At 43.7% G+C, this 13,805-nt stretch overlaps 1 protein-coding gene across 1 annotated transcript; it reads left to right on the plus strand.

The window, feature by feature from the left end:
* Nucleotides 1-9,843: 9,843 nt before the first annotated feature.
* Nucleotides 9,844-11,724, plus strand: LOC138188093 (uncharacterized). Its single transcript, XM_069129572.1, has 2 exons — nt 9,844-10,874; nt 10,951-11,724. The coding sequence occupies exons 1-2, from the start codon at nt 9,852-9,854 to the stop codon at nt 10,981-10,983; spliced, it is 1,056 nt and encodes a 351-aa protein (XP_068985673.1). The 5' UTR covers nt 9,844-9,851; the 3' UTR covers nt 10,984-11,724.
* Nucleotides 11,725-13,805: the final 2,081 nt, after the last annotated feature.

A 13,805-nucleotide genomic window follows, 5' to 3' on the forward strand; every position in this document is an offset into this window, starting at 1 on the left:
AAAACTGGTATTTAAGTGAATTTGTTTCTTCCTCTATCTGTTTAAATTGTCTTATTTTTTATTTACAGTAAATTTCAAATAAAACACTTAAAAGACGTTTGGAGCTGCTGGTGACAGAATTGAAATAAAATTCGGAGTGCAAAGGGTTAAAAAATGTTCAAACCTCTTTTGCGCGCGCGCTCGCACACACACACATGTCGGGTTCACATTTTGATTAAGGTTAGGGGCGTGAATGTGGTTTTCGCTTCTTGATTTTCGTTTCGCGACATGCGATAAGGAAAATATAGACATTCCCTTAAAACTGTATAGTATTATTTGTTCAAGGCTAACTGATTCAAGTATCATTCTTCCACTTGAAACATCTTCGCTCGTCGAATGAATAATTGTCATAATTCGATTAGAAATACTCAATATCATATTATTACACAAGTAAAAATCACCTTTGGAATTGTTGCAATATGTTCCCACTTAAAGGATTTAAAAAATTATTCCACTCATTATTGTACTCCGAAATATCACATTCGCCTATTTTGTTCATCATGCTGTATAGTATACAATAATATTCAAATGAAGTTTCCGAATGTACTTGAGTGTCAATACAAGATTTTAAATTTAAAATGGTTGTTCAAACCGCGGCCAGGACTGTGCCTAAGATTGGTCTCGTGGTCGAGTGCTCGCAGTTTTATATGTTTGAATTTGTAGGAGTTGAGAGGCAAGGAGAGTATCCTGAGTGCCTGCCCTACGTGATGGGGGAAGCTTGGTGTTGGGCCGTGTGCAAAGATAAGATCAAAGTCTAAAGGTTCATTATCAGGAAGTGTGGAATGACGTGGATTTGAACGTGGTCGTTGTCACAGCGTGAACGCGCTCGGTTAGCGGTTTGATCCCGTCACATTTCGCGAGATTTATTACTACGCCGTTGTAACCCCAAAATCTTTTACCCTGACGTCACCTTAGGCAACCACGCACTCTGATATCCTCCGGACAGTTGACACCTCGCCACCCTGATAAAGAACTTCGAAGAATAATATCCCCTCCACCATTTCCATTGTTCTCGCTTAGTATTTAAACTCCGAATAATGACGGCCAAGTCAGTCTGAATCGCTAGCCGATACTTGAGCATTGTAATATTGGTACTAAAAGGGTCTTGGACTGTTGAGAAATAAAGTTTTTATATATATCATTAAGAGAGTTATATTTTTTAGAGTGACATTTTTTACAGTCGTGTAAGCGTTTAAATAAAGTTCGCAAGTGTTCGCAGTGTTGTTCCTTGTATTCCGAAGCTATCAGAAAATCGTCGATGTACGCGTAAACGAAATCTAAGCCGCGTATGATCTCATCGACGAACCTTTGATACGTTTGTGCTGCGTTTCGGAGTCCTAACATGGTATTGACTGCTTCGAACAAACCGAACGGGGTCGTGATCACTGTCTTTCTGACGTTCTCGGGCGCTATCAGAATTTGCTGATACGCGCGGACGAGATCGATTTTCGAGAAGATTCGCTTACCATATAGTTGCTGTGCGAAATCTTCGATGTGCGGCGGCGAATACCTGTCGGATATGGTACGGGCGTTCAGCGCTCGATAGTCGCCACAGGGTCGTATGCCTCCGTCTTTTTTGGGGACGACGTGCAAGGGTGATGTCCCCATGGACATACTCCTCGATGGTCTAATCACTCCTTGCTTAATCATAATTTCGAACTCCACCTTCGTCTTCGAGTCGGTCGGTGACGAGATGGCGTGGTTTGCTGAAGACTGGAGGGCCAGGTGTCGTCTTAATATGATGTAATATGGTGATGTTACCTTGTGTCAGGCTGTACCTCTTCCGAACGCGGGCGGCTGGGTTAAGTCTGGGAATTCCGCCAGGAGTCGATGACAGGGCGATTCGCCGATTGTCGTCTTTATCGACGTTACGTCGGCCTTGGCCATGTATCCCATTGATGACAGGCGGTTGTCGAGTCGACGAGTCGTCTGTTTCATGGGTCCACGAGCAACCCATAGTGGCTTCAAAAGTCCATGCCGATAATGGGCGTTTGAACTACAGCTACCACGATACGCCATTTAAAAGCTCGTCTGAGGGACAGGTTCAAGTTAACCACGATAGTGCCGTACGTCGCTATGCACGTCCCGTTGGCCGCGAACAGTTCGTTGTCGTCTCAATCCGCATTTGGAGCACTTCAACTCATCGCGTTTAGCAAGTGGCCTATTTTCTACTTGGCTAAATGTATCAAGTTTCTGAGCTACTGACGTGTTAGGCAGTCTTGATGGTACGTTACGTCGTCTTAGTTGCATTAGTTGGTTGTTGGGGCGGTTATTAGCAGTGGGTAAGCGATTTCTTGACCAATTAGGTTGCCGTTCTTCTCGTAAGTAGCGTTCTACATCGGCTTCTTTCTTTTCAGCTTCCACAAGATTCAAAGGTTCACTGCTTAGTAATATTCGTCCTCTGTTGCGTCTGAGTCCCTGTAGGTAGACACGAACAGTCTTTTTTGTGATGGCTTCAGACATGATCTTACATGTTGGTGGTTACGGATACTCGTTGGTTACTGCGTACAGCTAAGTATTGTTCTAAAGCGAATATTGAAACTTTGCACTGAATCTTCGCGTCCTTGTCTCAATTCTCGTAATTGTTCCTGGTATTCGTCTGAAGTCACTTGAGCTGCTAAATTATTTCTTAATGCATCGTATAGATCACTGTAGCACTCAATGGGAATGTTACGAATGCTTTGGGCTGCTTTTCCTACGTTCTTCTCCTCTTTTACTGCTTTTAACAATAGGTCTTGTTCCATACAACGATCCTTCATACCTCTCACTTCTTTGATAAAATCTTCGAACCTACGTCATCGTCTCCGTTGAGCGTTGGGATGTAACGTATTGCGTCTTTAGCTCGTAGAGTGGGAGGAGCGGGCGGAACATAGCCTCTCTCTTCCACCTCGGGTTCTTCGATGTCGGGGTGTTCAGGTGGGAAGTCTGGAGTTGCTAAACTTGACAGCTTGTGCGCCCTTGCCATATTCCCGGTACGGTTGATTGCTGTTGATCCACTTTCATTATCTTCCGTAATAATAGAAGCAAAGTCGTTAAAGTAAATTCGTTAAATGAGGAATTAATCAAGGACCAACAATGTCTTGCAATTCTCGGCCCGCTTTTAGCTCTTGAATGAACAGGAAGTTCCTTCCGAAACGCAGGTTCGAGAAGCTTTGACCCACGGGCTATTAGTAAAGAAAGGAACAAGCCGAAACAACAGAGAAGACACAGAGCTTTGAAGATGGTAGAGATGATATAAGAAAAAGAAAACTTCTTACGAAAGATATGTCGATCTCAAATGTTTATGAAAAATGTAATAATTAATGTAATAATTAAAGGAATTTTGTGCTTCATTATGCAAAGTATTCTTTCAATATTCGAAGAAAGTCAGATACGTAATTATATTTGATATGCGAATAATTAATGGAAAATAACTAAATGAAGAGATCGACTTTCCTAACAGTCAAAGGCTCGTTTACGGTCGGCAAGAGAGTTCGCACGATGCTTGTGTCACAGACTCAGAAAACTGTATTAGAATAACCACGTGTGACAAAACATCCTGCATGCCACAGGCATCGAACCAGATAGTAACAGGATAGCCACCAAACCAAACCATAGTATATAAACCTTGCCAAATAAGCACTCAATACATTTTTGTTATAAAACTCTGAACTCTTACTCTGATGGATTCATTTGATAAATTTTACGTAGACTTATCTAAAATACGAATTTCTCACCTTACTTGCCAAACGTTCGAACTGCGACGTGAAGAGACAACCGAAGATCGATTAATTAATTTCGTTCGCGATTTCCTGTGTCTTCTATGTGACACTAGCACCATCGCATCGCGCTATTGCCAATGAATAGTTGTTCATATAAAGAATGTTGTACAAACTGTTATGATGACAAATTCATATTGAATTTTTAACTACACTTATTTATTTGTTGAAAATTCGTGCTAGTTGCTGTGAAAAAGTACGTAGTATGCCCAGCAATGAAATATGCGGAATGTGTATTCATTAGAAATTTATTCCAAAAATTTCTAGAGATTCCTGTAATGATTTCTACCAATTAGACGAAAAATGTACTTAATGCTATGTTCGAATTTAGAATCCGGTGTAACGAATACGGTGTAATGAACTTGAAATCAATAAAGGGTGATGAAAGCTTTCTGAATGAGACATATTGCAAATTATTTTTGTGCATGTAATATCATATCAGCTTTTACGTAATAAACTATCATTGCAAAATATAATTATGTGAAAATTCTGATGCGCCCAAATCCCAAATAACACTTCAAAACAAAAACTAACATTGACGGGGCCTTAATTTTAGAATTTTACAAATCTAAGTTCAATTTTTACGATTGAACTCGTATAAAATACACAAATAACAGTGCGCACAAATACTCGTTCTAGGAATTATCATTGAACGTCGATTAACCTTAGAGTGATATGGACGCATATATGCGTCTGGCGAAAGCTATCGGTGTGGACTAACGACACATATATGCGTTTTCTGTAAGTGTCCGGCATGGACTAAGGACGCATACATGCGTTTGTCAATTTTTCCTAACACCTACGCAGAAGTAATATTATTACGTTTGTGTGAGATAAATATAAATGCATTCCTTAGTAACGGCAGTAAACAAATGCCAATAATGCCTCGTTATAATAGTTGTCTACCTGTTTCGCGGACTGTTCCGTACCGGACAATGGCCGAGGGCACCCAGAAAATCCGCGGCATAAAGACAATTTATAACAACTTCCAAGAACCTCAGAGGCTCGTCACGTACCGGAGAGTCTAAGATAGTGCCCTATATAATCTATTTGATTATCTTTTACTTGTGACACCCTTCAAAATGGCAAGTAATATTGAAGAATATTTTAGGAGAGACGACAGCGAAATAGAAGATTACGATTCAGGCGATTTGATGAATGATGTGTACCAGTTTGATCCACCATCATCAGACAGTGAAGAATCGATCGATCAAAGAAGAATAAATAGAAAACGGCCCAGAACACTAAGTACATCTTCAAAAGAGGAAAGTTCAGAAGTACCTGCAAATATCGAGACCTCTCACCAAACAGAAATATTATTGTGGTCAAAAACGTATTTAATGCCTAAACTACATATCTCTGACGAACAAAATGCAGGAGTAAAAGGGAATCTAAACCCAGTGTTGCGTCGGGCAACACTCTACCTAAACCAGGCCACACACCGCGGACAAGATGACAGCCAGATTTCTTCGGATCCTTACTGCGTACCCTCAATAGGCTCAAGTAAATAAATCTCATCATAAATCCATTAATAAATCTCAGGAATTTCCTAGTCAAAGTCCTTTAGACCGAACAGATATTCTTTCGCTGAATTGTTTCCTAAAGTTTATTGTCCACCACGGGTTGACACGGGAAAGTTGCCTTTTCTCACGTATGAGGCCTCCCACTAGCGACTTTATCTCAAGGGCGGATAGCATCCTTCCTCACCCACCACCATAGCAAATAACCAATTAACAACGAAGCCTATTTCCCTCACTCTCTTAGCCAAAATCATCACCAACAAATCCGATGGCCCCGTGCGCTAGACACACTCATCCTTAGCTTTCCTCCACCACAGCATCGTCGCCGAACTTCACTGATTTTCCATCTTTCAAGCAGTCAACATCCTTTGACCGGGTTTACACCCGTAGATCAGTCACTGACTTATCTTATACATACGCACCAGCGTAACTATCTTCTTTGCAAAGTTGTTGGAATAAACTGTGATTCATAACTTGTTATATCAGTGTCATATTCAATTAAACCAACTCTATTATCCTAATCGAAATAGGGGATCGATCATTTCGTGGCGTCGATTATCTAATCGTAACGGGAATTTTCGACTCCCGTTGGCGTGCTTCCTCGCGATCGCGTCTCTCCATGAGTGATTGAACACCCAGAATCAACACTTTTAGGCGCCTTTCAAATGATATTTTCGGAAGAATTAGTCGCTCAAATTACCGAGCAGACGAACAATTATTTCAAATGCTTACATCAGTGTACAGCATATAAAAAGAATTCCCGGAAATGGACATTCCACGGAAGTTCCACATCCGAAATTCAACATCAAATTCAAATACTAAGCAAAGAAGCAAACGAAGAGAATCAACGCCGCGTTAAAGAAATTGAACTGTTAGGAAAATCAGTTGCCGAATTGAAGCTAGGCATTGGAAGTCAGGGAACCATTGTGACCGAAGAGTTTGGATCTGTAACTAACACCACAAAAGAAACCGCGAAATCGAGAAGTAGGGATCGTGTACCAATAGCCAACGCACCCGAAATGATATTTGACCCTGAAAGCGATGACGATGACGAATAATAAGACTACAATGAACTGCGACAACACGATTATGTTATCAGCTATAAGATACATTCTAATTTCAAACGGTGACGACGATGTTGGAGTGGAAGACTTCATAAAAGTACGTGCTATGCGAATGCGTTGTTCACAAAAAGATTTGTTATTGGAAGCCATTAAAGTCGATAGAATAGTTGGTAAAGCCGCGCAAAGTATTTGGAACATACGTATTGAAAATTATGCAGATGTACATGTCGCTTTGAGATCCAACGTAGCAGTTCAAGTAACATCTGACGAATACGGTGAACAATTACGCGATTTGAAACAAGGACGCGACGAATCTGTTCAAAGTCTCAATATCCGATTCCGTCGTATATTAAATAAACTTACGTATGGAATGACTAACTAATGAAACTCCACAATCACTTACACGACGAACAATGATTGAAGCCACCATGAGAAAAGTAAGTCTAATATATTTGAAAGGACTTTGACACGACATAGGACGCATACTGTTAGCAAACGAACCAATTTCATTGAGCGAAACAGAAAAGAAGGCCGCCGACATTGAAAGATACCTACGAGAAGAACAAGAGGAATGGAGAAGGACAGCTACTCGACCAACAGCAACGTATAACCGACTTAGTAACAGACCAATGCAGACAAGCAACCGACCACTATCGGCCACACGTAATAATCCAATCAACAAAAATGTGTCATCATTTTCTAAAACGGAACGTATACCACTTGTTGAGCGACAACAAGTAAAATGTTTCAAATATGGTAAATTGGGACAACGCAGTGTCAAAATTGTCAATTAACCAGCCAAAGAAACCTGCCACCTCCACGGGTAAAGCAGATCGGAACAGATGAGAACGAGGATCAGCAACAGCAGAAAAAAACGACAACGGAAGACCAGGAATACCAAGGTTTAACACAACAACCGGACAACCACTTGCAATACCATTCAGAGGAATTGCAGGAGAACGAGTTCATCTAATTGATACCGGAGCAGGGATAAATTTGATCAAAGAAAATAAATCGGACATGAAGATATTCAAATCAGACGAACCTCAAACTTTTTACATGGGACGAGACAAATATTTCAAATTTCACAAAATAAGACAAAATATTTCGGCTATTTATCAAATTATAATGGATAGAAAAACGAATCAAAGAATCGTTTACGCTGCAGGGGAGGGATACCCCAGTACCGGCGCAGCTGCGGGATGTAAAGCGGGCCCGCTGCGTCGTCATCGAGCAACTGTGGCCGTTGGGGGGGGGGGGCAGGCCCCCGGACACGATCATGCGCCTGGCGAATGAGACACGCGAACCGAGGGGTCTGGGATAGGATCGGAGGACCCGACGTTACGACTGTCGGTCCGGGATCTTCGCGGGGTGGGATTCGGCGGAGGCGCTGAGGCTGAGAGGGGAGGGGGGTGAGATCCGACGACGAAATGTCGCCATGCTCTTCCTATTCGACCGGTTTCGGGCACGCTCAGCAAGCGGTCGAACCGCAGGATTACCGAGTCCACAGAAAGCACCGCCTCCGCCGCCAACTGTCGCAGCGGAGGCGCTGGACGTCGCACACGGCAGGGAGACGCGCCCGTGGGGATTCCAGACTCAGGCGCTACTGTCGGCTCCCGGTAAAAGGAAGAAGAGGGGCGCGAGGCGCGGGACGGATACCGACACCGATACCGACGCCGAGGCTGCCGCCGTGGCTGCTGCCTCTACCATCCGCGACGGTGCCGGCGGCGGCGACGACATGCGGAGGGACGAAGTGAGGATCGGACCGGTCGACAAGCAAGCGACCGTGACAGACGCGGAACCGACCCACGGACAGGAAGAGGAGGACGTCACGTACCTGCGGAGGAGGATCGCCTTCTGGAAAGAGAGGTCAATCGTCTCCAAGAGACGGTAGAACGGCTGACCAAGGAATGCACGGAGAGGGCAGACAAAGGTGGTAACAACGACGGTGAAGGACAAGAAGTGGGGATCACCTTTACGAGGGAGACGAAAGGAAATGCTCCCGCGGCCCCAACGGGAGCGATTATGGGTCCCCCTCCCCAACCTCCACCACACCCCTGGTCATCGTCTCAAGAACAGGATCTCAAGGTCCTGTACCTCCGCAAGTTGGAGGAGTGTCGGCGAGAAATAATGCAAGGGGGGGGGACGATCCCCCCGGCTACGGACGCTGGCGTCGCCGCAAGAACCGTGCAAGCACGATTGCGGTCGGCGACAGACACCTCGCGGTCGACCGTGGAGTCGTCGACCGACGAGGCAGGATTCACTACCGTGATAGGAGGTGGAAGAGGGAGTGCGAGGAGAAAGAACAGGAAGCCCACGGCGCAACCTCTTCCAACGGTCCATACGCCGACCGAGGACGCAAGAACCAAAGGTCGGGTATCGTCGTCTGTTCCGTCGTCGATATTGGGAACAGGGTCCTTGGCGCCCGGAACGGCGACTTTCGCGGAGGTGGCCGCCTTCGGTACGCCCCCGCACGGGAAGGGAATCCACGCGAGGAGCGGGCAGCGGCGATGAATCCAGAGCTATCGGGGCAGGAAAGAAACGTAACGCTAGTGGGCGAGACCTGCGCGGCGAGAAAGTGCCGGGCCTTCCCCAATCCCCACGGTGTGCCGCGGTATCACTCACCGTGAGGGACGGCGCGGGCTTCACGTACAGGGATGCGATGTCGGTGTGAAGAGGAAAGTCAAGCTCTCCGAACTCGACACCACGGAGTTAAGACCGAGGAGAGCGATCACGGGGGCGCTGCTGTTCGAAATCTCAGGCCAGGACGCTGGGAGCAAAGTATCGCGACTGGCCGAGCGGATGACGGCCACGCTGAAGGATTTGCCCGCCAAGGTAACCGTGCCGCGAAGGACGGCCGAGCTAAGAGTGACCGGACTGGAGGACTCGGTCACCTCGGAAGAGGTGGCAGCCGCCATTGCTGAGGCCGGGGGCTGCCACGCCGATGTCACGACCGGCTCACTTTAAAATCGGAGATAAAGATGTGGCGGCACTCGGCGACAATGTATATCGCTGAAGTGCCTAATGAACCATCAACATCCCAACGGTCCTTCCACCGAAGGTTCTAGAAGAAAGAGCACGTGGCAACGGCCGCGGACGCCTAGCAAATGCATGGACGGTGGGGATGTTGAGGGATGACAAAAGAAAGTGATCGGATCCGATCGAAAGTCAAAAAATCATAAGAGCTTCAGTCTTAAAAGGTCACGCTTAGAGCTCGGAGGTAGATTGTAAAACCAAGTGCTAGAAGAAAAATAAAGTTTCCTTTTTTTATTCTTTTTTGTTGTTCTTTTGTGTAATTTTACGTGACATTTTGGCGATCCTGCCAGGATAGTGAAAAGTGTTTGTTCGGAAACCAAAAGACATTCATCATCTACGGAAGATAGAATTATTTGGGACTACGGTTATCCGCAACAACAAAGTAACTATCACGAACCAAGCGAAGTGACAATAAAAGTGAAATCAGCGCAATAATGTCTAAGGCAAACGAATCTCAAACTTCAACCTCAACTGACCCAATGTTGCGAGCAATACGGGACAGTATTCAAAAACAGAACGAGAATATTGCCCTTTTACGAGAGGAAATGTTACGTTTGTCTATGCAAAATGACGAAGAGAACAGACACAGGGCAGCAGAAATCGAGAATCTCGGGAAAACCGTCGCAGCGCTACGGACTGGGTTCGGATCCCCTGCGACCGATGACGTTGCTTCCATTATCACCGAAGACAATGAAAGTGCATCGACAGCAATCAATCGCACCGGGAATATGGCAAAAGCACGCAAACTGTCAGGGTTAGCAGCTCCAGACATCCCACCTGTTCACCTCAACATCGAACAACCCGAGGTGGAAGAAAGAGGCTATTTTCCGCCCGCTTCTCCCACTCTACGAGCTAAGGATGCAATACGCTACATCCCAACGCTCAACGGAGATGATGATGTAGGAGTTGAAGACTTCATCAAAGAAGTGAGAAGTATGAAGGATCGCTGTATGGAGCAAGATCTGTTGCTAAAAGCAATAAAAGTGGAAAAAATCGTGGGGAAAGCAGCCCAAAGTATTCGCAACATTCCTATTGAGTGTTACAGTGATCTGTACGACGCACTGAGAAATAACTTAGCAGCACAAGTGACTTCGGATGAGTACCAAGAACAATTACGAGAGTTGAGACAGGGGCGCGAGGAATCAGTGCAAAGTTTTAATATTCGGTTTAGAAGAATACTCAACCGTTTGCTGTACGCAGTAACTAATGAGTACCCACAACCACTGACACGTAAAATTATGACCGAAGAAATCACGAAGAAGACTGTTCGTGTGTACCTAAAGGGACTCAGACGCGACATAGGGCGAATATTATTAAGCAGTGAACCCTTGAATCTTTCGGAAGCTGAAAAAAAGGCAGCCGATGTAGAACGCTACTTGCGAGAAGAACGACAACCTAATTGGTCATGTAATCGCTTACCTTCCGCTAGTAATCGCGCAAACAACCAGCCAATGCAGGTAAGACGATCTAATGTACCATCAAGATCGCCTAACACGCCAGCAGCTCAGAAACCTGCTACATTTAACCAAATAGAAAATAGACCACCTGCTGAACGCGCGCAGATGAAGTGCTTTAAGTGCGGAAAGCTGGGACATATTGCCAACAAGTGTCAAAATTTTCTACTACCGAGCCAGCGCGATCGACCACCCGCAAGGATTCAGGCAGTCCAGGAAAGGGGCGAAATACAAGAAACAACATCGAACCAGGAGATGGACGAACCGTACGAGACGTACGAGTCAACATCGCCACGGGAAGACTACTCGCAATACCTTTGTCAACCCGAACCGAAGAGCGAGTATTTCTGGTCGACACAGGAGCAGGGATAAACCTGGTGAAACGTAACAAAACTGTCAACGCGATACAAATAGGGCCTAAACAAAAATTTTCTATGGGACGAGACAAATACGAAACTAACGAATACGTAACGAAACGAATTTTTGGACAAAATCACATTTTTCACATAGTACCGAACAACTTCCCTATTATCGAAGATGGAATCATTGGGCTACCATGTTTAGAGAAGTATAACTATTCAATATCCAATGACAAAATCCGACTAAACGACAAAACCATTTTATTTCAGAAACCAATACACTTAACTCCTGGAGAAAACAGAGTTCAAACAATCTATCTGGAAGGCAAACCAACTAAAGTATGTTTTATCAACACTGGTGAGCAAAACATTGAAATTTCTAGCAATATTCAAAATTCTCATGACTTTTCCAACGTATCAAAACTAAAAAGCCTAGTGAGAACAGATCACATTGAAAAACCAATCCGTGAATCCATCGAAAAGATTATTCTCCATTATATCGACATCTTTAATTTAGAAACCGATCTTTTGCCCTGTACTAATTTAACTCAGCACACAATTTCGTTAACTAAAGACAAAATTATTAACACACGATCGTATAGACCACCGGAATGTCACCGTGACGAGATTTCGCGACAAATAGGAGACATGTTGAAGAAAAATATTATAGAAGAATCCGAATCTCCTTATAACTCTCCGGTATGGGTAATTCCAAAAAAATTAGACGCCTCAGGAAAACAGAAATGGAGGATAGTTATCGATTTCAGGAAACTAAATGAAATCACAGAACAAGACGCTTACCCTTTACCCGATATAGACGACATTTTAACACAACTAGGAAACGCAAAATTCTTTTCGGCACTTGATTTATCCTCAGGATTCCACCAAATTCCAATGAACGAGAAATCTAAAAAATACACCGCTTTTTCGACACCGCAAGGGCATTTTCAGTTCAATCGAATGCCATTCGGACTTAAAAACGCACCCGCTACCTTTCAAAGATTAATGGACAGAGCCTTGACTGGACTTGTAGGAAAATACTGCTTTGTTTATTTGGACGACATAGTGATATTCGGAAAAACGATTCAAGAACATAACGAAAACCTCGCGATAGTATTTCAGAGACTCAGAGAATTAGGACTTAAATTGCAACCGGACAAATGTGAATTCGTAAAACCGGAACTAGAATACTTAGGCCATGTAGTTTCATCCGAAGGAGTTAAACCAAACCCCAAGAAATTAGACGCTGTAAAAAACTTTCGATTACCCCGCAATGCCACGGACGTGAAATCATTCTTAGGTTTAGCAGGTTATTACCGCAAATTCATTCGAAACTTTTCCAAAATCGCGAAAAGCCTTACAGACTTAACAAAAAAGGACACACCATTTCATTGGACTGACAAACACCAGACTAGCTTTGATACTTTAAAAGACAAACTCTGTAATTTCCCAATATTAGCTTATCCAGACTTTAACAAAATCTTTACCTTAACTACCGACGCAAGTAACGAAGGACTAGGAGCAATACTGTCACAGGACGGTCATCCTTGTTGTTACATTTCAAGAACACTGAATCCACCCGAACGAAACTATACCACGACAGAAAAAGAGCTTTTAGCCATCGTATGGGCCGTGAAAAGATTAAGACAATACTTGTTAGGACGACGCTTCATTATTCGAACCGACCACCAAGCTCTTAAGTGGTTGCACAATTGCAAAGACCCTTCTAGCAGACTGATTCGTTGGAGACTTGAACTCGAAGAATATGACTATGAAATCGAATATACAAAAGGTAAAGATAACACAGCTGCAGATGCTTTATCCAGAGTTCACGCGGTAACTCGCGACGAAGTAGTTAACCTCGACCTAGTAATTGATCACACTAATTCATTCAACGCATGGAAAGACAACAACGAAAATCCGAAACTCTTAGAAATTAAACCGAATGACCAAACATTTTACCAGTTAACTCGAAACGACTTAGGAGAATACGACGAGACACTTTGGATCAGAAGACTTTACAAAATTCTTAAAGATACAACAAAAATCGGCATAGGAAATAACGATTTCACTGAATTAGAGAAAACGCAGATTAAACTCATGCTAATATATTTTAACGACACGTACAAGAAAATTACTTATGCACCTAATCCCATCTTAAAACTAGATGAAAACGAAATACTACAAGCAATAAAGGAAAACCATAACGAAACCGTAGGACATTTAGGGATACAAAAAACGTATCAACGGATCAAGGATAAATTCAAAATTTCCGGACTTTTAGAAAGAGTAGAAAACTTTGTGAAAACATGCGACACATGTCAAAAGGAGAAACTAACACGTATCAGGCCCAAAGAATCCCCACAAATCTCAGACACGCCACTTAACCCTAACGACAAAATCGCTATGGACATCATAGGACCGATGACGAAAACCAAACGCGGAAACCAATACATACTTTCAATTCACGATGAACTTACGAAATATCTGATACTAGTTCCCCTTAAAACGCAACGAACTGAATCCATAATTAATGCGCTCATTGAACACTATATTTACATATTTTCGGCACCAA

Source organism: Bombus flavifrons, chromosome 16, assembly GCF_040668555.2.
Source record: "Bombus flavifrons isolate JBK064 chromosome 16, iyBomFlav1_principal, whole genome shotgun sequence".
Taxonomy (NCBI): domain Eukaryota; kingdom Metazoa; phylum Arthropoda; class Insecta; order Hymenoptera; family Apidae; genus Bombus; species Bombus flavifrons.

Excerpts from the sequence above, each read along its gene's own strand:
- LOC138188093 (XM_069129572.1), top strand. The coding sequence starts at position 9,852 with ATGTCTAAGGCAAACGAATCTCAAACTTCAACCTCAACTGACCCAATG. Across the intron at positions 10,875-10,950 it reads CAAACAACCAGCCAATGCAG|AAAATAGACCACCTGCTGAA; the intron begins GTAAGACGATCT and ends TTAACCAAATAG.